We start from the raw sequence: 24,507 nt of genomic DNA, 5'->3' as shown, positions 1-24,507 counted from the left end.
TGTGTTTTTGTAGCGTCAACGTCAGCAAAACTTCAGTACCTCTAGTAGGAAAAACTTTCGAGTTCGTTTCGTTGCGTATTCAAAGTGTCATCGAAAAATTTTGTATGAAAAATTAAACAGCGCCCCCTATATTATAGCCGCCCTAGGGGGCGCTGTTTAATTTTTCATACAAAATTTTTCGATGACACTTTGAATACGCAATGAAACGAACTCGAAAGTTTTTCCTACTAGAGGTACAAATGTGCTTCAGTTTTGTATGCTCTGTCAAGTCATATTATGTCAATATCACCCTTCTCGTCCCACTCTCATACTTCAGGCACAGATAACTTTGTTTTTATTTAGGCTTTTGGTTCATGCATCGTTATGAATTTAGATGTGGAGCATCTTAAAGACCCTAGACTTCAAAATGTTTAAAAGGAAATTAGTATGAAGAGGTGAAAATGTGAAATGCATAAACACCACTGGCCTACCATAGAAAGAGTAAGTACCTACTCTATCTTAAGTGGTACTCCGCAGGGGTCTGTTCTAGGTCCGTTTTTGTTTCATAGTACATACATTCAATAAACTACTTTTAAAAAAATGTGCTGATCACAAAAATAAACTAATTAAGGATCTCTTGACTGAGTTGCATCACCTTAACTGACTTTAACCGGTGTTTTTTTATGGAGTTTGACAGAATTTTGACGTATTTTATAGATAATGATGGAGCAACACAGGGTAAAAAATAAGCCAGCTGCATTTTTTCAGACCTTAGTCATGTAAAAAAATAGTCACTCATGATAAAGGTAAGTACCTAAAGGCCTATTTTAAAGCATAATTACAGCTAACTCAACAAGATAAAATGCTCATACAAAATTGAATCCGGGTCAGGGCAGACAAAACAAGCGAAGACGTGGAGTGGCCAAGCACCACTTGCACCTTGGCAAGAACTACGCTGTATCTTTAAATCCCTGCTTTAGTGTGCTCTTGATTATTAAGGCTAACGAGGGCAGTGTAGTGTGGAATTAAAGGAGTGTGCTTTAAATTACTTAATGCAAGACAACCACAAGTGCGACATTAATGGATTCAAAATAACTCTTTACGAAAAGTCACTCACATGAGTTTTTAATCAAAATAGGATCTTCTTGATTCTTATTAGTGTGATTATTAAGATAAAAAAAAATCAAACTTAATATTACATAATTTTATGAGTCTGAAACAGACAGAAAGTATTTATTTGTTTCAAAACAGGTGACAATTATAGGGCATAAATAAAAAAAATTAAAGGTTAAAAGATTCTGTACTGAATAAGTACTAAACTATTGTAGGCATATTGTTTTATGGTGAGTTAGACTAGAGCACTCTATGTAACGTTTTTGCGAATAGTAGGTACTTTATGAAAAGGTATATCATATTAAGAGCCATTTTACATTTTCGTGCGAATTTCTAAGATTTTGGAAGCATGAATTACTATCTTAAGCAACACCCAGAGATTATTTAATAACTGCGAAAGATAGGTCGATCCTTGTTGATGACCATTAATGAAACGGATTTACTAAAACTCTTTTGCTTAATTCACAGTGCCCCATCTCCCACAACCATTTTACGAAAAAATTGCCGCAGACTCATTTTCAAAGTCCTGTATCTATTATTTATGCTCATATAATAAGCTTAAAAATATAAAGTAATCATCGGACATATATTCTTGTAGTTCATTAATGAAATAGATTCTTGAATTTCATTACCATTATTGAGTAAAATCTAAAAATAATTTGGCAAATTTGAAGATTAACGTCACATTTTGATCGTGGTTTTTGGTTTAAAAACACAGCAATAACTGCAATAAAAGTATCCCAAAATAAAGAATATTCATTGTAGAATTGATTTCTACAGTTATTGTTTAAATATTAGTAACCACTTTGTCAAAATATTGATGTGAATATCAGTATAAATTACAATGCGCAAGCCGACATCGATTAGTATGGCGCGAGCGCCCGTCAAGGCAGGACGTGTGTCATTTTTCCCGCCGTGACGTTTACGTGCGTTCGTGTCGTGAAGCGGTGATTTGTACGGCGACCAAATACATTTGATACTATGCCGAGAGGCTGTTTCGAGTCGGCCGGCCGAGCAGAAATTGAAATGATGAATTTTAATTTCTTTGACGGATCTGGGTGTAACTATGTATAATATGTAGGTACCATGTATTTAATTTAATAAATAAATTATAAAAAAGTATATCCATTATGATAGCACCCTTAACACAAGCATATTGGTTGCCTACTTTTGGACTAGATGGCGCTGTGAAATTGTCCAAAGATTTGTTTATTTATTTATCCGCTTTGAGTTTTGTTTCGTGAAGAAGAAAAAGAAGCGTTTTGTTCTGTTGTTAAATCTATACTAATAAAAGAGGAAAGATTTAATTGTTTGTTTGTTTGTTTGGAGGCAATAGGCTCCGAAAAAAATTTCTTTCACGATTTAGAATCCTAATTTTTTTCTATGTTGGCTATAAAATATTTTCAAAAACTTTAGTCCAAAATCTTTGATAAAATTCGACGTTTAATAAATAAATTAGATAACATATTAATACTTTTTTTTTCAGTACGATTTTAGTACTTGTTTTTCAGAAATTCTACGATTTAACTAAACTTCTAAAGTGTTTATATTTTATGCATAATTTATTAACTTCTAAAATATACATATATCCTATTGATAGATGACGTGCTTCGTATTTTATTAAAATTATTACCTGACTAGGTTAAAAAGGTGTGGAATGTTATTTTGGAGATAACTTGGTTCCATAGAAATATAGAGAGATGCTAAGTAATGCGCTGAGTTCGAAACTCAGTGTCGTATTAGAAATTCACACACACAAAGAAATCAAATTATGTGCTCATTATCCATTGCGGTATCAGTATTCAACGTTCGAATAATCTTTAGTACTATGCAAGCAATATAAACTGTTTACATAATGACGTCGCTACTGTCATCATTGCTTTCACAAGCAATATGTTCCAATTTGTCCCTTGTCACATTTCCCTTTAGTTTCTGTGATCTGTGCTTGTTTCTAAGTTGATATCAATGAAATATTCCTTAGTACTTTTGATTTAAATTATTTTTTTTATTTTGACACGTGTTTGAAAAATCAAGGTCAGATTACAATAAAATAACAAGTGAAAACGTAACATTGCATTGCAACTCGCAATTTCGCAATATTGATGAGGAGATTCCATTGGAAAGTCTGTATTCATTCCTAGGATTCCCCTAACACCATCAAATTCAAGAGAATTCAAGAGAGTGCAGTTTCCCATCTCATGCTTAGGGACCACGGTTTAAAATAGTGTGGTTGCATAGAGCCTGCAACGGGCAACCGCGTGCGCAGCTGCTCATACTAATTTTCGATACAAAAGCAAGTGTTGGCGCCCTCACGAGTTTTAGCGGAGTTCCATATGGTAGCGGGAGTAGACTTAATGGAAATCTATGCTTCTCCGACGACCAGTTGTATGTGGAATACTCCAGAGTATGCGCACACAATAGCCTGGTGATTTTAGCACCTGAAGGAAAAACAAAAAAACATTGTTTACAAAGAAATCTGCGGCAGGTGTAGTGTTTTAATTTTGTTTTAGAAAGATCTCATAATTTTGTAAGTATTCAAATATTTAAACATAATGATGTGTAGATTTTATATCAAAAAATATAATCATTTAACAAAATTAATTTTCTTAGAATATTTTAATTCTATTAGAACCATTTTCCACTTCATCGCAGAAGAAGTCGCGGGCAAAAAGCTAGTATGAAATATGTAGTATTGCCCGCGGCTTCACCCGCTTGAAATTTAGTTTGTCACAGATCGTCATAAATTATAGCCTATACATTGTAATTCTGGTCGACGCCAGGGATGGATGAGCGTCGCTGTCGCTGGCGACAGGGTCTTCTGGTTCAGGGTTCATGGCGTAGGTCTCAGGCAAAATGAAATCCACTCGTAGAAATTAATAAACTCAGTGTATTCACGAAAATGATTACACACAGCACTAGAGTCGTATCGGAACTGAGTGAACCAAAGGTCTTGCGATAGGAACGTCCGACCCGAGTGATAGTTGAACACAGACTGCCTAGTACTGCTGTACTGTACTGTAAAGTTTCATCAAAATCTGTTCAGTAGTTTTTGCGTGAAAGTGTAACAAACATCCAGACATCCACACAAACTTTCGTATTTATAATATTAGTAAGACTAGTAAAAAGTAAGATGGTAAGATGAATTATTTTAGTTATTTGTTTACTTATAATAATATTTATTTATTTATTTCTTAGCTCTGTCTGATAATGGATCTGGAGAAGATGCAATGGCCACCTCCGTAACAAAACAATAGAACCCTATGGAGTTAAGGCTTGTGTGATTCGCCTTGACGAATATTTCGTATCCAGGGTCCGATGATGGAGCTGTAAGGGGGCAGATTATTTTTTTTTCACTATGTGACTGTCTTTATTTTGTACTTAATATATATTTTACATATTATACCTATTCGTGTTTCATTATGAATCGAAATATAAAAGACTTAATAAACTCTATTAAAAATTTAGTTTAATAACTTAAATCAAGTCTTAATACGGTCACGGCTCAAGATTTTTTTGTCCATTTCAGCGTTCTTTTTACTCTTTTGACGTTGCGTTGACAGCTTTTACCTAAATTCGCGCGGAATATTTTTGTGAAATGGCTCTTAAGAAGTTGAAAATGATGAAAGGGTATACTGACTCTGACACTAGAATATTTCATAAATAAATATTGACTAAATTATACAACTAAGCTTTATAAGGCCAATGTGAAGTTAAAACTACTCATCATTATTTTAGCTGAAATGAAATATGTTCGAACGGAATAACAACAAATAAAGATACCATTAATGATCCAATAAACAGTGGCAGACAATTAATCCCCATACAAAAGGAAACGATGCCCAAAAAACTGGATTACAATCAACTATCGTCCATCGAAAATGACCTTTATCCTCTCTCGATAGGGTTCGGAACGGAATGCATGACAAATCATAAAACTAATGCCATAACCATGACTATCTTTAGTCCGTTATAATATGACCCATCGAATTCAGAATTGGAACCCTTCTGTTAACCTTTAACATTCCGCTGCAAGGGGGGAGGCAGATCTACACAATTTGGTTGGTTATACCAAAATAAATGGCATCTAATCACGTGATCCGACAATTTGTCGTGACGCCTAAACGATTATTCGGATCATTAGTCATATTACCACCTTTGATAACATCATTTATGCTCTCATTATGAAATTTATGATGTCGGGTTGCGTAGCAAATGGAAAAACCGTTACGCGAATGGCATGCACTCTAATTTTAACTTGTGTGGGTAGGAAATTAATGTTTTGTTGGATATAATAGATATTCTTTGAAGTCACGGAACGATTTCTGCATCAAATGTAAAAATAGTACGTTGTTAACATAATATTTTTTCACTGCATCAAGTAACTGAGTTACTTACAAGGCATTAACCCTTAAAAATGCATGAATAAACAACTTTACTTCATTGCTTCATTCTAATTTCGAGGTCCTATTGGTTCTAATTATGATTATTAATTTTTCATAATATAATGCGCAAAGGAAACCACACTGTTTTATAACTACCAAACAGTAAACAAAATTTTGTAATAAAAAGCATCAATTCATTCATAACGCACTATAATAAACAACAAAAGATTAAAAACTAGTACAAATACGTCGAACATAGTATTCTCCTGATGATTATTTTGAATCACTTCTACTTTCATCTTCTGGTATTTCGGCGTTCTGGGTTTTAGGAGAGACAATAAGCCGTCCATGGTTTCCCGACATGTGGGTAGAATCAATTTTGGGGGTAGAGCGAACCCATCTTCCCCGTTGTCACGAAGTTCCATGGTTACAACGTAACTGTGTATAAAATGATCAGTAAAATTAATTCTCATTCAGATAATTACAATAATAATCATAAATACTTTGTCGTATCGTGCCGTGGGCAGGCCTCCCACTAGGTGGACCGACGATTTGGTGAAGGTCGCGGGAGGTGCCTGGATGCGAGCGGCGCAGGATCGGTCTTCGTGGAAATCCTTGGGGGAGGCCTTTATTCAGCAGTGGACGTCTTTCGGCTGAAACGAACGAACTTTGTTGTGTTAGATTCCGAATAAAAATTATAATAATTTGTTTTTCCGATTAAGGGTTAACGCGTCAACAACAATCATCAATGAAACCACCGTACTACTACTACTTACATTACACCTCACAGAGCTACATGATTTAAATTTAAATATTTAAGTGTATTTGCCACATAATATTTTTTAAATTGTTGAAATTTTTAGAAACAAGTTGTACTTACGGAACTTTAAAAGTTCTTTTAACCCAACAACCGCTAACTCCAGATGTTCTGTACCCTGAAATAAAATACGTAATGAATTCTAATGCTTCCTAAATTAACCATAATTTTCATGAGTAATGAAATATCGACTTTTTGTCAGCTCAAGAAAGATTTCCTTTTATTGAATGTGACATAATCTACAAACATTTACCTACAGTATCATACGCAGTACCAACTGAGTATTGAGTACCATATCTTCGCGAAATTGTCCAAGCTGCAGAAACTCCCATTTTTTTCTGCAACAAAATTATGTAAAATGGTACCAAATTTTTAGCCGACTGGGCCAGAAAAAGGGTTATTTTAACACTGCAGTACACGCGCCCCTTTTTTTACACGAATACACGCCCGGCCTACTCTGGTAAGCCAATTTAAAATCACTGTAAATCAGTTTATAAGCAATTTATGAATAGAATTACTATGTAAATGATAAAAGTGTTTATTATAGTTATTTTATAATCAAAGTTTTTTTATACAACTATTTGGGATCAAACATTATAAACAGATTTAAAAGTTGTAAATTTTTTGGACCAAAATTGCACTTTGAGACCAATGTTAACAAACAATAATTGACTGAATAAATATGATTAGTTTTTTATCTGTCATAGTATTCATGACTTTCTACTGCCTGGTACACGGTGTAAATCCATTTGTTACAAGTCTTTCATAATTTTTTTCTCGAATGATTTCGGGCTTTTGACTAGACCCGCAGTTTTGACGGCCAATTTTAGAAAAGTGCGCAGACTCTAGCGACCCAAGCTTTACTGGCTTACTGACAAATTTAGTAAACGAGGCTTTCCTGGAATGCCAGCTCTCTGGCGCAAGTTTTCAAAAAGTTATAGCGTAAAATGTTACCCTGGTCTACTATAGTAGTCCGCGCGTGTACTCTAGTGTTAATAGCAGTAACTAATCCGGTACCATAATAATGACAGCTCTAGGATAACAAGAGTTATTCGTGCTTGGGTTATTGTACTCAGTAAAAGTTCCAAACTATCTAAAACATTTAGGCATACTCACTACTTCATCATAGTTGTCTTGATGCTTTATGGAGTGAGCGTAAGGTATGATCATAAACTGCCCATACGAATGGAAGCCCAGGTAGTATTCTAGGTCTTGGCTGTGAGACTCAACGAACTGTCCCATAGCTTGACTCTCTTTTTCGGAGAATGCTGAAGGTCCACAGTAAATGTCCGAATATTTGTGGTTGCTTACTCCAATCGCTGTAAGAAGTAAATTCAGGGATTTACCTGGTAGTGTTGAATTTAATTGCGTGAAAAAATCGTATTTCATAGTCGTCTAAGATCTTTGATTTGAATGTAACTAATATCAGGGCCAAGTCATATTATTTTAAGATATTACTGTGATAAAAATACAATGTAAATCTTTTTGTTATGTAGGGAATATTCTATCTATGACATTCAATTTTTTTTAGATAGTGTTATGCTTAGTCTAGATTTGGCTATATTTAAAGCTTTGTATAAAATGGATGTAAACAACAACATACATCCAAAAGCATACGCAAAATTCCTGTTTATATCCACACCATATCCTCGTTCACGATTTTTCCTCCAGAGACGGTCCTGTGGGAAAAATATTTCACTTTGAAAATATTTGACGTCCACTGCTGAACATAGATCTCCCCCAATGATTTCCTTGACCATTGGTAGCGGTCTGCGTCCAGCGCCTACCTGCGATCATTATTGGGATTCAACATTACAAACAAAACATGGATTTTATTAGGTACTAAAATAATTTTTGACACTGTCTACTTTTTCTGTGTAGCTTGTCACTCAAGAATTCCTACCTAATGCTTATTGATTTTTATCATGTTCTTTTACTTCTATTTATTATCCACAATGTCAAACCTCTGTATGACTATACTCGTATCCATCAGGGTTCAGCACTGGGACGAAATACCACTCATACGTCATTGCTATGTCCAACAACTCTTTGTTCTTTTTACTTGGGGCATAAAGAATTTCATACATCATGTAAGTGACAAATGCTGGGGATATCCACTCTCTAGCATGTATCCCTCCTTCTACAATTACTTTGGATCTGCAAAAAGATTGAGACACCTTTATCATTATTTTTATCATTATCATCATCTTCATTTTCAACATCATCATAACACGGGACTATTCCTACTGTTGCAACTCCTTGTAGCCAGGATCTACAGCTTGACCGCCAATAAAAACCCATCCAGTGAGGGTCAAGTTTGTTTCGGGGAAAAGTTAATTTGTCATCTCACAACTGTTTTACCTACTTAACTTCTAAAAACCTTTTTTTGTCTCCCTTAATAGAAGATTAGGTCCATGGTTTTAAACAGTTCGATTTTTCAAGTTACTAATAATTTAAGATCTTTGGTATCCAGCACACTAAGATCTCATTGGACTAAAATCATCTACATGATAATCAGCAGGGGAAGTACCTCCTTTTAGATCCTCTGAGGATAATCCTTACGGCGTAAATATTCCTGTTCTCATAGGTTTTGCCGATTGAAAACATCTTCACTTCAGTTGGGTTCTGCTTGCTGAGATCTTTCAGCCAGCTGTATATGTCTCTAAGCCTGAAGAAGCTTCGCCAGTCGAAGGACTCCATGTTCCTCCGAATGTATGATTTTACAGTTTGCTTGTCAAATGCTCTGAAAACTCAGATTTATTATAGGTACTTACTTATCGCCTTGATGTAATTCCTACTGAAGACATTGTCAAACAAAGTACGAACTACAGTTCGTAGTACCTTACAGGGTAACTGTGCTTGAAGATACGCTACCATCATAAGAATTGCAGAACAAGAGCTGAGTTAAAAAATTTAGCTTAGCTAGTCTAAACTAACCCTGTATCACGTTACATCAACACAACTTCAGGTGCGCGCGCGCTATCCAAAATGAACTTACGCCCGTATTCACAAACGATGCTTGCTTATGTGAAGGAGCAAATCGAACGCACATAGTTGAATAGATCTCTGTGAGACCTCATAGAAATGTTTTTGAATACGGGCGTTAGAGATTAATGTCTCCTTAGAATGTCTCTTAAATTAGATTTCAGAAGTAGTTTTGAATCTTATAGAGAGTGTATTGTACTTGAGAACAATGACATAGTAAGGAGCCTTACCTTTGCAGATCCGGTATTATAGTAGTCAAATAAACAGCATGCTTGTTGGCATCAGCTATGAAATCCTTCTGATATTCTGGAGACACAATAAACTCAATCGGCCTATATAGGGTACTAGGTGGCCTCCAAAAGTTAACATTATACAAAGAATTAATATTATTGAAGAATTCCAAGTCCTCTTCATTCACTGGCATGCCACGGTATAAAGTGTAATTAGAATACTTCTTACAAATAACGTTTGAGCAAAAGTATAGAAGTAGAATGAATATTTTTATATGCATTTTTGAATTAATGTTGAATTTTATTAATCATGTTAAAATTCAGCCTCAGAGATTTCACATTTTTACTTAAATCGTATTATGACATAGTGCGTCAATGTCATATAATACAATTTTATTCTTTTAAAGCAATGATATTAAGATTAAAGTTTTTCAATCAATATCTATTAGTTTACAGCGAGTTTTATGTTATTATTTTTATCTTCAGCTGTTTCTTTCTGATGGTGTGAGCAGGCCTGTTCATCTCCGCGAGTTTACACTGAAAACAAAACACGCACGATGGCCCACCTACAGGATACTATTCGACAAGGCCTCACATACGAGCGAACATTGACTCACGCACGCGTATTCTTGTGTAGGTATGACGGAAGAAAATAAAGAAATGTGCAGTATTTAACTGCCTAAATAATAATAAAAACACAGAATGTATTTTTTTAAGTTGCCTCAAGACACTGAGAGGTAAATAAGTAGTAAATATTATTCATGATAATTCATGCTAAATCATGTATTTCCTCCGCCATTTTCCGCAGTTTGGCACCTCACGTCACATCATTTTACCGAAGTCAGCCCTATAGCTTCGGCGCAGTGCCGATCACTGACGTTTGTCAACAAAATGGTGCTTGACTCTTGAGACAGGCTAAGTACACCATATTGTTAATGACATTGAGCATAATTTTTTTTAAATACCTTCGCGAAGTAAAACTTCTGTACGTAGTACTTATTATTATTCTGTGGTGTGAGTAACACCAAACACTCAAATCGGACGCTGGTGCCGTTATTAGGCTATTATCTCCTTATAGCTGAAGTTTCCTAACTTGCATTTGCAATAAAACAAAATATTAACATTACCACAATTTACTTCATCATCATAAAACCCACACAAATTATCAAATTCCATCCAACATCCAAACTGCACGCAGAACTGTACAGATTCGCTCGGACGCGGCGAGGTCTAGCTGTCATTATTTCAACGAGACCGGTCAGGGTTTCCTTGCAGGTTGGGGCGATCTGATCTGGAGGGAGGGCGTAACCGTAGCTGCCGTTATCTCGCAAAAGGAATGTGAAGACGTACCTGGGGAAACAGATGAAGAACACATCATCAGGGAATTTAAAGCTCTGGCGCTTAACTGAGAGCTGGAGGTATGGAAGCGGCTAGGAAGGGCTTTTGAGACGTCTAACGTCATTGATACTTCAGATGTGCTTCAGGTTTGTATGCTCTGTCACATCATAATATGTGTATCAAGGGAGGGGTTCCATGCTGCTTCCGTAACTCAGGCACTGATTTAGTTATCCGCTAGCTAGACCTATCCCAACTAATATTATAAATGCGAAAGTAACTCTGTCTGTCTGTCTGTCTGTCTGTCTGTATGTCTGTCTGTTACGCTTTCCCGCTTAAACCTCGCAACCGATTTTGATGAAATTTGGCATAGAGATAGTTTTAGTCCCGGGAAAGAACATAGGATAGTTTTTATCCCGGTTTTTGAAACAGGGACGCGCGCGATAAAGTTTTTCTGTGACAGACAAAATTCCACGCGGGCGAAGCCGCGGGCGGAAAGCTAGTATTTTATAAGGCCACGATAGCCGAACGGTGAAGGGGTCGGACTGGCCGACTCGTAATCCGGGGCACGCGGGTTCGGTCCCCGCCGCCGCTCGACTATTGTGGTGAGCTCACTCGTGATACAAGCATATTTAGCTTAGTACGAGGGGCTAACGGGAGTATTAGTAATTTGTGCAATAACAAATTACTAATAATCTTTAAAAAAAAAATAGTTTTCTCAGGAGGAGGACGATCCTCTCTGATTTACAAGAGGCAAAAAAAGGATTTGGCCGTAACTCCCCACGGAGAACAGACAGATTGAGGAGGCCTGATATAACACATCATCACGGCATTTAGTATCCACAGCAGGAAGACGATCCTTTCTAATTTACCAGAGGTAAAAAGGAAGATTTGGCCACAATTCCCCACGCTGACCAAACAGGTTAGGGAGGCCTGATGTTCAAATATTTCTTCTTTAGTAGCTTTTTATGATATACACGGGAACGAGGAGTCCTATTACGATCAGCTGGAACCAAACGACTAAAATATTACAGAAAAGTATCTTTTCTTGAGCATGTTTTTCGAGGGCACAGAATTCTACAAGTTTCTAGGATCTATTACGCCCTTAAACTTAGGCCTTTACAGGTACTACTATTATTTATTCTGTGCCTTTACTTAATGTATCATTCTGAATGTTTAATTACTAGAGCTTTATTTTAACACTCACGTCTATATTTATCATTCTTAGAAATTAGGGGGCGTCCATAAATTACGTGAGACTTTTAGGGGGGGGAGGGGGTCAACAAAAACCTCACTAAATCTCACGTGGGGGAGAGGGGGGGTCTCAGGAAATATCACGTAATTTTTTCCGTAAGAAATAGAGAAATAGAGTTTGCCAGATAGGCCAAGTGCGTGTCGTGCCACGCGCAGTGTAGAGTTCCGTAGTTGTCCGTCGTTAACAAAATATATTTCAGAAGCAAGCAATTACTTCATCTAAAGTCGCTTTTAATATTTTCTTCTAAGGAATTTTTATTAGATATGAAATTTTATAATACATGAGTTAAATGACTATTACTCTTACTAACTGACCTACCCTAACCGTTATAGTTTTCTTGAAAGTTCATAAAAAGCAGTATTATTATGAATTTTTCCAGATTTTTCAAGCCAACAGTCTAGTATTTAGAGTGGGGGGACGCCCTGCTCGAACAAAAATTGGCACTTTAAACTTTAATAGTTTGCAAACGGACCCCTAAATCGAAAAATAGTCTTTGAAACCCCCAAGTCATCCAATGATATCCTACACGATGGTGTAGAAGATGAAAAAAAATTCATCCCCACTTTACACGTAGGGGAGCTACCCTAAAAAAATGTTTTTTCAAAATTTTATTCTACTGTCTAGTGCCAATAGTTTCCAAGCAAAACCTCGGACAGACAGACATATCGAAACTATAAGGGTTCCTTGTCAGGACTACGGGACCCTAAAAATTATATTTTCTATGATGATAATGACATTTTATTCTATACCGTCTAAACAAATAAAACTAACAATGCTACCGTCTGCATGTGTAAATACCAAAATGCAGAATAAATGACGAAATTAAGAAAATTATAAAACAAGTTTTTTTTTATCAAAGTCGCGTAAAAAATGACATGCATTAAATGTATGATGATTGTACAGCATCCCTAGCAGATACTTTCAAGAACTAAAATCTTAAAATAGATCTTTTTGATGCACTCGTTAGCGACAACGGTACANAGCATCCCTAGCAGATACTTTCAAGAACTAAAATCTTAAAATAGATCTTTTTGATGCACTCGTTAGCGACAACGGTACATGCAAACTCGCACTAAGCACACAAAAAAAACTTTCTCAGTTAAATTACTCCAAAACTATTAAATTTCGGATTTTTTTAAATATCACGTGAGATTAGGGGGTGGGGGAGGGGGTCAGGCAAAATCTCACCAAATCTCACCAAGGGGGGCGGGGGGGTTGAAAAATAGCCAAAATTGTCTCACGTAATTTATGGACGCCCCCTTAGAACATTAAAATGAAACCTTTTATCTCAAGGATAACCGTCTCATCTTTACACCGTCTGAAACTTCTAAAGAGCTTCAAGCAAGTTTCAGCTAACTATGAATAACCTAACACCCGCATCAGAGTACACACAGCTTCAATTTCCTGAGCTTTATTTAAAAGATAGTTGAATTAAGGCAGATGCAGACTAGATTTTATCAAACCGTAGGTACGCGAGAGACTTGGTACAGAATTTAATGCAGGACGAACAGATTTCTCACTTTTTTCGTAGCGAGGGAAATAACTTATTACGAGTAATAGTTAAATCAATAACCATCCTAGACTGTAATACTTATTATAACTTATTAATAAACATCTTTTTTTTTATGCATAACAAGGCAGGTATTTGACCACAATCGCACCTGATGTTAAGTGGGATGCAGTCTAGGATGGTACATATCTGCCCTGTAAGTGCTTATTCACATCGCGTTAAGACTCGTGTCTTTCCATTTCATCCTAGACTGCTGCTGCATCTCACATAACATCATGATTGCATTCAAATACCTGCTTTGTTATGCTTTAAAATGAATACACAATGCGTATTATAAAAATGGCCCTTGACGGTCTTTTTTATAATAGCAATTGTTTTGAATTGCTAGGAGTGGGTTCACCACAATAGGTTCTAACGGTTTCAACGTCCAACGACGGGGTTCGACGAAGATGCGCTCCACCATTCTTTCGCTAATGTTTGAGTGTTATTGGTACACGCTAAATTGTTGTTCATGAGTGCACACGCACACTACAATAATGACGCTCGGATTGCTCGGATCAAACTCCTCGCACCCCTCGCTTCCCTCGACCACAAATTGGTGGGAGCGTCTTCTTCGTGGATGAAACGAACTATATCGAGCTATTTGTTGCTGACCAACAACAATGTGAAGGCATCCTAATAATCAAGTTCCAAAGATTTTGCTGAGTTTCTATGATTAACTTAAAGTAGGTAGCTTACATTCGGATCGAAGCTTATCCTAACCACGCCTTAATTGGAATAACTTGAAAACCACTTGCGTAGGAATTATTAACTTTCCAAGTTAAACATTGTAAGGTTTCCTCAACGAATTAAGCATTTATTCAGGTAGGTATGATTTAAAAGGCGAGGTAAGTCTACTCAGATTTTGCTAAATTGCATATAAATCTACCTTCTGCATTTTATGGCACTTTCTAAAAAAAACAATTACTAACTTTACTCGATGTGTCTTCTTCACCCAGCTTGCACTGTTTCCAGAAATCCGAAAACCTGTAAAAATTACTTTATTGTACTTATGTAAGATGTAGGTATTTCTTAATAAATTCATCATCATCATCATAATCTCAGCCATAGGACGTCCACTGCTGAACATAAACATATATTCTAATTGTTTTATGTTTATTTTTTGTTCACTTATCAAACAATGTACTATGCTTCATTAGGTATATCTAAAAGCATTGTAGACTATCCAAGGATACATGAAAGAAAAACATTTTCTTACCAAGAGTATCGTAGAATGTACCCACGCTGTATTTCTTCTTGTACAACCTGTACATTTTCACTATTGCTTGTTTCCCGTAATTTTCCTGAAAACAAAAACCTATAAAGGACAATGACCAAAAGTGGTCCAAATGTCCACCACCAATGAGACCTATATTGGCTTATAGTCCATTAAATAGAGATTAACTTTCAGTATGGGACGAAAAAAAATAAGCTGTCAGTAAAAAGTTATGACTGTTTGAAAAATTGTAGTAGTTTACGCGCTAATCTCAGAAACTACTGGTCTGATTTGAAAAATTCATTTTGTTATGGATAGCTCATTTATCAAGGATGATTTTAGGATAAATAACATCACCCTACGACCAATAGGGGCGGAGCAGTAAAGACAAATGTTGTAAAAATGGGAAATATTATTCAAACAATTTTCACGCGTACAAAGTCGTAGGCACAGCTATAGTCTATCCAATATAGCTTGATTAGAATGACGGCTGTCAAACGAATGTGACTAGTGATGGGTATGTTTCGTACGGTTCACATAGATGTATCGATAAGTTTCGAAAAAATTATATGAAAAAATGCACCCCATTTTTCTTCATATATCTTTATTCATAAAAATGACACTTATGATTTAAATTTAAAGACAGTAAAATTTAAAATTCATGTCAAGGGTGTACAACCTAAGTCGTAGTCATTATCATCAGTGTTCTTCAGTGGTTTTTTCCTCTCGCTAGAGGGCGGTGGACATCTCTTCTAGAGCAAAGGTGCTATGAATACCCAAAAAATTACCGGTGATTGATTTCCGATGTTTGATTATTTAAGAATGAAATGTTTTTTGGTTTTTAATAGTGAACATTTAGAAAAACGTATAACTTGACTTAAATAATAATATGTTAAAAAATGAGTTGGAAAAAAAAATTGTTAAATATGTTTAAAAAATAGTTTTAATTTAATATGACATTTGTCGATATGTCCCAACACTAACATTTTTGTAACTCGAGATAACCTTGTAGAGACGTCGTTAATACTCTAGCTTGATTTTTATAATTTCGAATTACTACTTATTGGTGTAATTTAACGCTGCATTTACACGAAATTATCATTTTTATTGGAAGCACTGTCGTCGAAAATATTGTTTGTAGGTCAGACGTGAATTATTTCTTGTCCGCCAATATTTAGCTCTCATTGATCGCTACTACAAAGTTATGTCGTTACTTTTGATGACAGCTGTCATTCTAATCAAGCTATGTTGGATAGACTATAGTATAATATTTGATAAAATTCATCTATAACCCCACGCCACATGCGACATGACATAATATGCGTAGATTAGTCCAAAATGTGCAATGGATAGAATGATATCAAGAACATTTTTCGGATGAAAACGTAAAAAACAGACTTTTCATTCAGTCATAACTTTTTACTGACAGCATATTTTTGATTGCGGTTTGGTTATAATGAATCAGTATTTAGTAGACTATTTCACTACATAGGTCTCGTTAGTGGTAAACATTTGGACCACACTCATTGGTCATTGTCCTTTGAATTTTAAATGTTGTATGAATATTCGGCGTTCATATTGATCCCGTTGAAAGCTTAAACCGTAACTGAAGGGCACACAGCAGGCTTCCACCAAAATAAAACTATTAGCTCGTTGACCATTACGATTTGCGAAACTCCATGCGTTCCATGGGCAGCGGCGATCAGTAGCCTTAGTCACGTAACAAAACTTTAACGACAACAAATCGCTGAGTTGCGATCCTATCGAGTAATCGTTTTATCGAAATGACCCTTTGTGAATACGGATTTAGAACTGTTTTTCAATAGGACAACTTCTGAAAGTCAACAAGATTTTGACTGTGTCAAAATACCTGAATTAGGCCACAGATCAAAGTGAATGCAGCCCGCATCATGTATGGTATGAATCTATCGTCCTATCGTCGGTCCATCTTGTGGGTGCGCTTTCCGGTAAGTGACCATCGGCCGTCAGTCCTGCGTACTATGTGCCCTGCCCATTGCCACTTAAGCTTGCTAATCCATCGGGCTATGTCAGCGGGTTTAGTTCGTTGACGGGTCTCCTCATTACCGATTCGATCTCGTAAAGAAACACCGAGCAATAATCCTCTCCATAGCATGCTGTACAACTTTGAGCTTATTTATAAGGCCTATAGTAAGAGGCTACGTTTCCCAACCATAACGTAGCTATAGTACTGAGCTCACTGTTCCTACGTGACTTTATCTGAACCTAGTTTCAATTTGATCACTGGCTGTCTCCTTATTTGATTTTTTTCAGCTTAGAATTTCAATTTGTTTACGTGGTATCGTAGACGGCCTATAGTTTATTATGAGATATAACAATAACCAGTGATAACCATACCAATAACTTTAAGGTCTTCAATATTGTATTATAGATTTGTCGCAGACGGTCATGAGTACGGACACTAAAGTGAAACGCAAGTGCGCCACCTATCGGCGAATCGGCGCAACACCGCTTTGGCGCGCTTCGACAGAGTCGTAACGGTCACGGCGGGACGGAACGAACTCACTTTCGCTCCGGACGCCGACAAGAGAAGACATCGTCACGGAACTGTCCCACGTTTCACCTAGTGCCTATTTTATCGCTCGACGAAGTCTAGATTGTAGTACTAAGAACTAAGTGCTGATTTAGAACTCTGTTTGACGATTATTNAGTTTTGATGGACCTTAATCTCTATTGTGTTTTGATAATGTATCAAGCGATCGCTAGGTAGATAGTAGCGTACGTATTTCCGAATAGTCATCCGTTAAAATCTAACTGATCGTTGATTATTTCGTATTCAATTCTAATTGATTGTGGGAATAGACGTCTATACTGCAAATAGAGACGAATATTTCGAGTCTTACAGACCCACTTTATAATGAGTCAACCCATCTACCTTCGTTTCAAATTGTGGAAATCTATGATGGTGACCGTTATGTTTTAAAATCCCTAATTAACAAACGTGTATTGAGTATTCACATGATCGTGTTAGGAAGACCCCTGAAGGCCCAGTACCTATTGAGATTGTGAGGGAAACGAGTTGGATGACTAAGTTCCATCTAATTAATTACAAGCACAGGTTTCTCAATTGTTTGGTCGGAAATTGTACCAGGATGCCGTAGCCGTAGCCTATTAGAAACTGGTATCTGCTCTGAGTAGTCCGTGGAAATTCGGTAGTGCGATAGTTCTGGGTGGTGCAGTAGGATCTGGCAGTGTGTAGCTAAGATCATAAAGTCATTGGTTGATTGACTTAGGCTCCCGAGGTAGGGTAGCAAAATGTGGACCGCGATTGTGATACCTGGGACTCATTCAATTTTTGAAGTAATTTTTGGTAATGATGATTTACCACATGGTCTTAGTGACTTCAATGTAGCAATTATTAGGAATTGTGAATAGTAGTGATTGGATTCCTAAAAGCTAGGTAGTTTCTAATAGATAGCTATGGTTACTAGTTAGAAACACTAGACATCTACTTGGATGGCTTTTATTTGGAAGAGTGGATAGAGTATAGTAAACTAGTAGTAGAAAGAGTAACTAGTAGTAGTAGAAAGAGTAACTAGTTGTAGAAAGAGTATCTAGTAGTACTGAAAGTTTAGTTTCCTCATTTCTGAAAGCACATAAGTTGCTTGAAATAGGATTGGCCGAGCGGATACTGTGCTGTTCTTTTGGTTTTTTTCAGATGATCACACGAGGACGTGTGACACGCAGGATGGCCGTGTCGCAGACGGTCATGAGTACGGACACTAAAGTGAAACGCAAGTGCGCCACCTAGCGGCGAATCGGCGCAACACCGCTTTGGCGCGCTTCGACAGAGTCGTAACGGTCACGGCGGGACGGAACGAACTCACTTTCGCTCCGGACGCCGACAAGAGAAGACATCGTCACGGAACTGTCCCACGTTTCACCTAGTGCCTATTTTATCGCTCGACGAAGTCTAGATTGTAGTACTAAGAACTAAGTGCTGATTTAGAACTCTGTTTGACGATTATTAAGTGTTCGAACACAAGTCTCATTCTCATTGCACGATACCCTATTTCGCCCACAATATCTGAGGTTCGAATCCCTGACGTGCCGACAGATTTATAAATATGTTAGGTAAGTATCGAAGGAATTTTTCCTAAAATATTTGATGGTTATCTTCGGAAAAGCCCTTCTTCTAAGTGGATTAATTAAATATTTTGATAACGATAATTATTTTTGTAATATTGACACAGATTAGCATGATAGTAGGGATAATGCGTTACGTGAGTCCATGGGCTGGGTATTTCCTACGCATTAACAAATAGTTTTTAATTTTCGACTACCCAGCCCTACCTGAATATTTACACTTATCATAATTTCCATCATAAGATAGTTGGATAGTAGAATAATTGTTGTCCGATTTTTTTTATTTCTCACCTCTACAAACCTAATTATCTTCCATACCAAAATAACTATTTTTTTATGTTTTTTTATGCATAACAAGACAGGTCATCATCATCATCATCATCTCAGATATAGGACGTCCACTGCTGAACATAGGCCTCCCCCAACAAGACAGGTATTTGACCACAATCGAACCTGGTGTTAAGTGGGATGGAGTCTAAGATGGTACATTATCTTGAAACTCTCACCATTTCGGAGTAATCCTCGACATGGTTCACCCTATCAGCGTATGGTATGACCAGCTTCTGTCCATACCCATGGAAGGCGAAGTAGAACTTCAGATGGTCTTGTTTCTGGTTCACAAACTGTGACAGCGCCTTGCTCTCTGGCTCCGAGAACGGTGTTGGGCCGCAGTACTGCTCGTCTTTTGGATCCGGACTGGCAGCATGTTCTGAAAGATAATGATAATGTGAAAATGCGACGAAGGAAAAAGTTACTTACTGAGATTCGCACTAGTCAGTAACTTAGACTCTTGCTTGGTAGCCTTTAAAAAATAACACTCCATCAAATGCTGCGACCTCTAAACTGTACTACGTGCTATTTAAAACATAAAGTATTTAAATTTAATTTGTTAAACAATAAGGAATTCAATTGAGTATAGTGATGCACCTAGAAATTTAAAGAGATATCATTCCCAAAATAACTCATTTAGGGCCGATTTTTCAATCGTCAGATAACTTATATCTGAAGAATAAACTTGTCATTTTGACATATTTCTCATACTGAAACTGTCAAAAACTTAATCTTCGGTTTAAAGTTATCTGACGATTGAAAAATCAGCCCTTACTCTGATAAAAACTTATTTTAAGACAAACACTGAGAATGAAGTCCTTCATATTTTTTTTTTTTAATAGTAGGTTCAAAATCAACTTACTTCCAAAACTATAGTCGAAATTCCTGTTCAAATCAACGCCTACGCCGCCTCCAAGGCTCCTTCTATTTTTTCGCCAAAGACGATCCTGTTAGATCAAAACAGTTTTACTAAACAAATTATGACCTTGTAGGTATAATGATCTTTTAATTGGGGAGTAGGTAGATAAAAAAAAGTTTCTATTACTGTAAATATAGTGAGATAGTAGAATACTTGATCTGTGGCCATTTTTTTTATTTCGTAGCGTGGCATGACGTAGCCTAGGCAGGTGGACCGATGATCGGTGAAGGTCGCGAGAGATGCCTGGATGCGAGCGGCGCAGGACCGGTCTTTGTGGAAATCCTTGGGGGAGGCCTTTGTCCAGTAGTGGATGTCTTTCGGCTGAAAAGAACGAACTATAAAGATATTAATTTCTTACCACTTTCTGGCTATAATCATACCCATCTGGGTTGACAACTGGTATCAGAAACCACTGGTATCTCTCAGCTAAATGATGGATTCTTGCATTTTTGGTTGCATTGCAGTAAATGAGCTCACGGGCCAAATAAGTCACGAACTCTGTTGAAACCCATTCATTGCCGTGGACACCTAGAACATTTTGGTTAATATTTAATGGTTACTTGTGTTATTCCCAGTAGATCCAGTAGTGTGGGAAGCTGTCCCATGGACTTCCTTTCTTAATTAAATCAACCTGATCAATAGTTCTTACATACTTATCAATTTTTTAAAGAGTAAACCTGTGTTACACCATCTTATTTATTTTGAACATTGACAAAAGTCAAATATCTGTCAAACTCCATACAAAAACACTGGTTATTGTTAAAGTTACCCTCAAAGTATGTTGCAAGTCAGCCTAAGATTACACCAGCATTTAAGTGTAGGCCGAAGCTCCCAAAAGAGCTCCTGTAGTGCAGACAAAATGGTCTGATTATGATGATCACTTTAGTTATGCACATAATCTCTTTACCTCCTTCAATGATAACTTTCTCTCTCGCTGTACGCCCCTTCTTTATGCCAACCGCGAATATCTCTCTGCCTTCTGCAGACTTCCCAATGGTGTACAGTTCGACGATATTAGGGAATTTCAAAGCCAGATCTGACAACCACTGGTAGATGTCCTCTAAGGTGTGATAGAATTCCCAGGAGTACGTTTCAACTCTAAGCCTGAGGTAGCGTCTGATCGTTTGGTTGTCGAATGCCCTGAAGAATAATACAATGATAATCATACAAGTATTGCATTATAATACATAGGGCAACTCATGAAAGATGTATTAAAACCATAAACTTCTCTAATATACTACAGGTCAACTAATTCGGAATAAAAATCACAAAGATTGCGGCACAGCTTTTTCTCGCTGGGAATCAGCTAAATATTATGTAGTTGATACTTATCAGCATTTTAGTGAGCAATATCACTCAGCACAGCATGTCCAGTGAAAAGTCTGTAGCAGTACAGAGCCTCTATAGCGACTACGTAAGATTTGCTACTATTATAATGTATTCTGTGGTAAGATGATAAAGTGTTCAGATATTAATGCCGTTGCCTGTCCATAGAAGTCTTTGGGTTCTCACTTTTGTACATACAACAAATTTAATACTTAACACATCGAAATCTTTAGGTTCTCACTTACTTTTGAACATCAGGCGCTAAAACTTCAGCGTGCATTTTGAAGTGCCTAGCTCTTTCCATGAACAAGTCCTTATCAGCTGGATTCACTATGAACTGGACATCATGGTACAACTTGAAGGGTCTCTTCCAGAACACCATGTCTATGTACTTCTGCTTCTCCAGATTTTGCAAGAATTTCAAATGATCCACCTCTATGGGCACGACCCCAAACAGTGTGAAGTTGTCATACCTCTTGCTTTGACAAATCCTGAAATTGGTGACAAAAATAACTATGAGTGCTACCAGTTTTGCTTTCATTGTTTTGTAATTTGGATCAACCACAGCAATTTCATAGTGATGACAGAAAGACAGCTTGACGGTTCATGTCATTCAAATTACTTGTGATTTTATTCTAAACTTTATTCTCTACTCAATAGAAAGAAGGTAGAAAGTAGAAACACTGTTAGACTATTTCTATAGATCTGCCTCTCCAATTAACCGCAAATAACATAAAGCATATTATTAGCTTTCCGATTGACCCGAACTTCATTATTAGAAATCCTTAAAACTCCCTCTAATTTATTAAGGAAGACCGCTAAATTATTATCTAACAAGAGGCTCTACTACAAATTATTGAAGCAAATGATCTATGATGATGACTTGCGGCCAATCTGCTAGCCAAAAAATCCAAGATCTAGATGAATCAGCCCAAAATTAGCGTTGCACTCACAACTGCTGAACATAATTTAATTACCCAGCAGATTAAACGAGGCAAATCCTCGAAATGGACAAAGAAACTACGACAAACTCGGACTCATTAAAAGTTGGCATTAATGAAAATAACGGAAGAAACGCAACTGTCTACAGGAGTAAGTTTTTGAATAATATGCGAAGTTGCTCCGGCTGCTTTAATCTGCTTTATTAATTTTAGTTTTTACTGGGTGAGACGGATTTATTTGCTTGCCAGCTGGCGAAAAATTTCAGGTTAAAGACCTTTCAGCGAGTCCCACAAATTTTACTTTTTTGCTGTGGTATGGATTTTACCTACCGACTTCAAAAACCAACGTCATGATCGACCGACCATAGGCGTGTGACATGACCCTTCTATTTAACCACTAGAATGCCAAAATTATAAATGGTGAAGGCATAATTTTGTGAGTTTGAAATTAAAAATAAAACTTCCACTGTGAACAAACCAGACCTAATACATTGACCATGACTTACTTGTGGTGCCACCATTATTGTGGTACTTACTATTATTCTGTGATATAACGAACAACTCCCCTATAGCTTAGTTGTTAGAGTTGCCTAGCTGGCGACCTTAATGATAGAGACAAACTATGGTGCGACTTAAACCTTAGTTTGTCTCTACCAATAAGGTCGCCAGCAGATTTAAGTTTTTATTTGCCCTGAATCTTACGCCAGCTTCTTGAGGCCTGTTCCAAAAGTCAATATCATATCAAAAGTAGTTAAGTAACCAATAAACAAATTGAAGACGTTCTTACTCAAGCTCTTAGTAATAAACCCCCAAGCGCAGCCAAAATAATTCACTAACAACGTTACCTGATACAAGTCGTAACCGTAAAGTGCGTTACGTACATCATAAACCTACCCCTCTCCATTGATTGTATTACTTTAATAATATTAATTTATTATTATCGTATACAAAAAGCCCAATTCACGATAAGTGCCGGGGCGTGTATCCCAATTGCGCCGATTTATTGCGATGCCATAAATTCTGTGCCCTTTTCTGGACCATTAAATATCATGAAAAGTGGCTAATAAGCCGAAATAATTCCGAAATCGTCATGTTTGTTTCTGATTTGGAGGTTTTGGGAAACAATGTTGAACACGTAGGGCAATTTATCTACTACTAGCTGACCCGGCGAACTTTGTTCCGCCTTAATGTCAATAAATAAGCAGACTTTTTTATTTCGAACGGGACAAAAAGTATCCTATGTCCTTCTCCTGGCTCTAAACTACCTCCCTGACAATTTTCAGCTAAATCGGTTCAGCCGTTCTTGAGTTATAAGCGAAGTAACTAACACGACTTTCTTTTATATATATAGATAGATATAAAAAACTTAGACTAGAATGAATTAAGCTAAGGATGTACCTAAGCTTAATTCATTCTAGTCTAAGTTTTTTTTTATTTATTTTTTTATCCACAACGAGGAAGCTCTTGGCCTGTATCTCACTTGATGGTAAGTGACGATCAGGCCGAAGGTGGAAGCGAGCTTCACCCGGAATCCTCAACCACGGAGGAACTGACTATCTTACCTCTAACTGCCGGAACACAACAATGCTGTTAACATTGTTGTTATGGCGACAGACTTAGGTAAGATGGTGGTAGCTAGCCAGGCGGACTTAGAACAAGCCCTACCACCAACATAAGCGAACAGAAAATTCTGCCCCCACTGGAAATCGAACCCGGGACCTCTACGTCTGAAGCAGGTGGTCTTACCACGAGACCACAGAGGTGGTTAAAGGTTAAGTGCTATGGGAAAGGATGCATACCGATACTTTTCAGATAATTTATTTCAGTTTAGAAAAGATGTTGACGAGCTTCCCAACAGGTCTTATTACCTATTTACTCAACTAACTAGCCTTATATTCCAATTTATTTGGCATTAAAGTATAAATAAATAAATATAATTACAGCTTGACTTACTGATTAGGGAATTGATTTATTATTGACTTACCTAAAACATAGACAGATTTAT

General features: G+C 36.9%; 1 protein-coding gene across 1 annotated transcript; it reads right to left on the bottom strand.

Annotated features, from left to right (window-relative positions):
• Positions 1-3,836: 3,836 nt before the first annotated feature.
• LOC114358149 (uncharacterized) lies at positions 3,837-22,329 on the bottom strand. Its single transcript, XM_028312030.1, has 18 exons — positions 21,807-22,329; positions 21,143-21,375; positions 20,594-20,763; positions 20,179-20,263; positions 19,493-19,695; positions 14,865-14,949; positions 14,578-14,632; positions 10,644-10,856; positions 9,846-9,852; positions 9,507-9,727; positions 8,854-9,034; positions 8,256-8,498; positions 7,895-7,970; positions 7,408-7,610; positions 6,545-6,629; positions 6,355-6,409; positions 5,723-5,912; positions 3,837-3,935 (listed from the first exon to the last, which is right to left on the bottom strand). The coding sequence occupies exons 1-18, from the start codon at positions 22,100-22,102 to the stop codon at positions 3,837-3,839; spliced, it is 2,700 nt and encodes an 899-aa protein (XP_028167831.1). The 5' UTR covers positions 22,103-22,329.
• Positions 22,330-24,507: the final 2,178 nt, after the last annotated feature.

Source organism: Ostrinia furnacalis, unplaced genomic scaffold (assembly GCF_004193835.3).
Source record: "Ostrinia furnacalis isolate ACB-3 unplaced genomic scaffold, ASM419383v2 OfSCF3745, whole genome shotgun sequence".
Taxonomy (NCBI): domain Eukaryota; kingdom Metazoa; phylum Arthropoda; class Insecta; order Lepidoptera; family Crambidae; genus Ostrinia; species Ostrinia furnacalis.
This window is presented reverse-complemented; position numbering and strand designations above follow the sequence as displayed.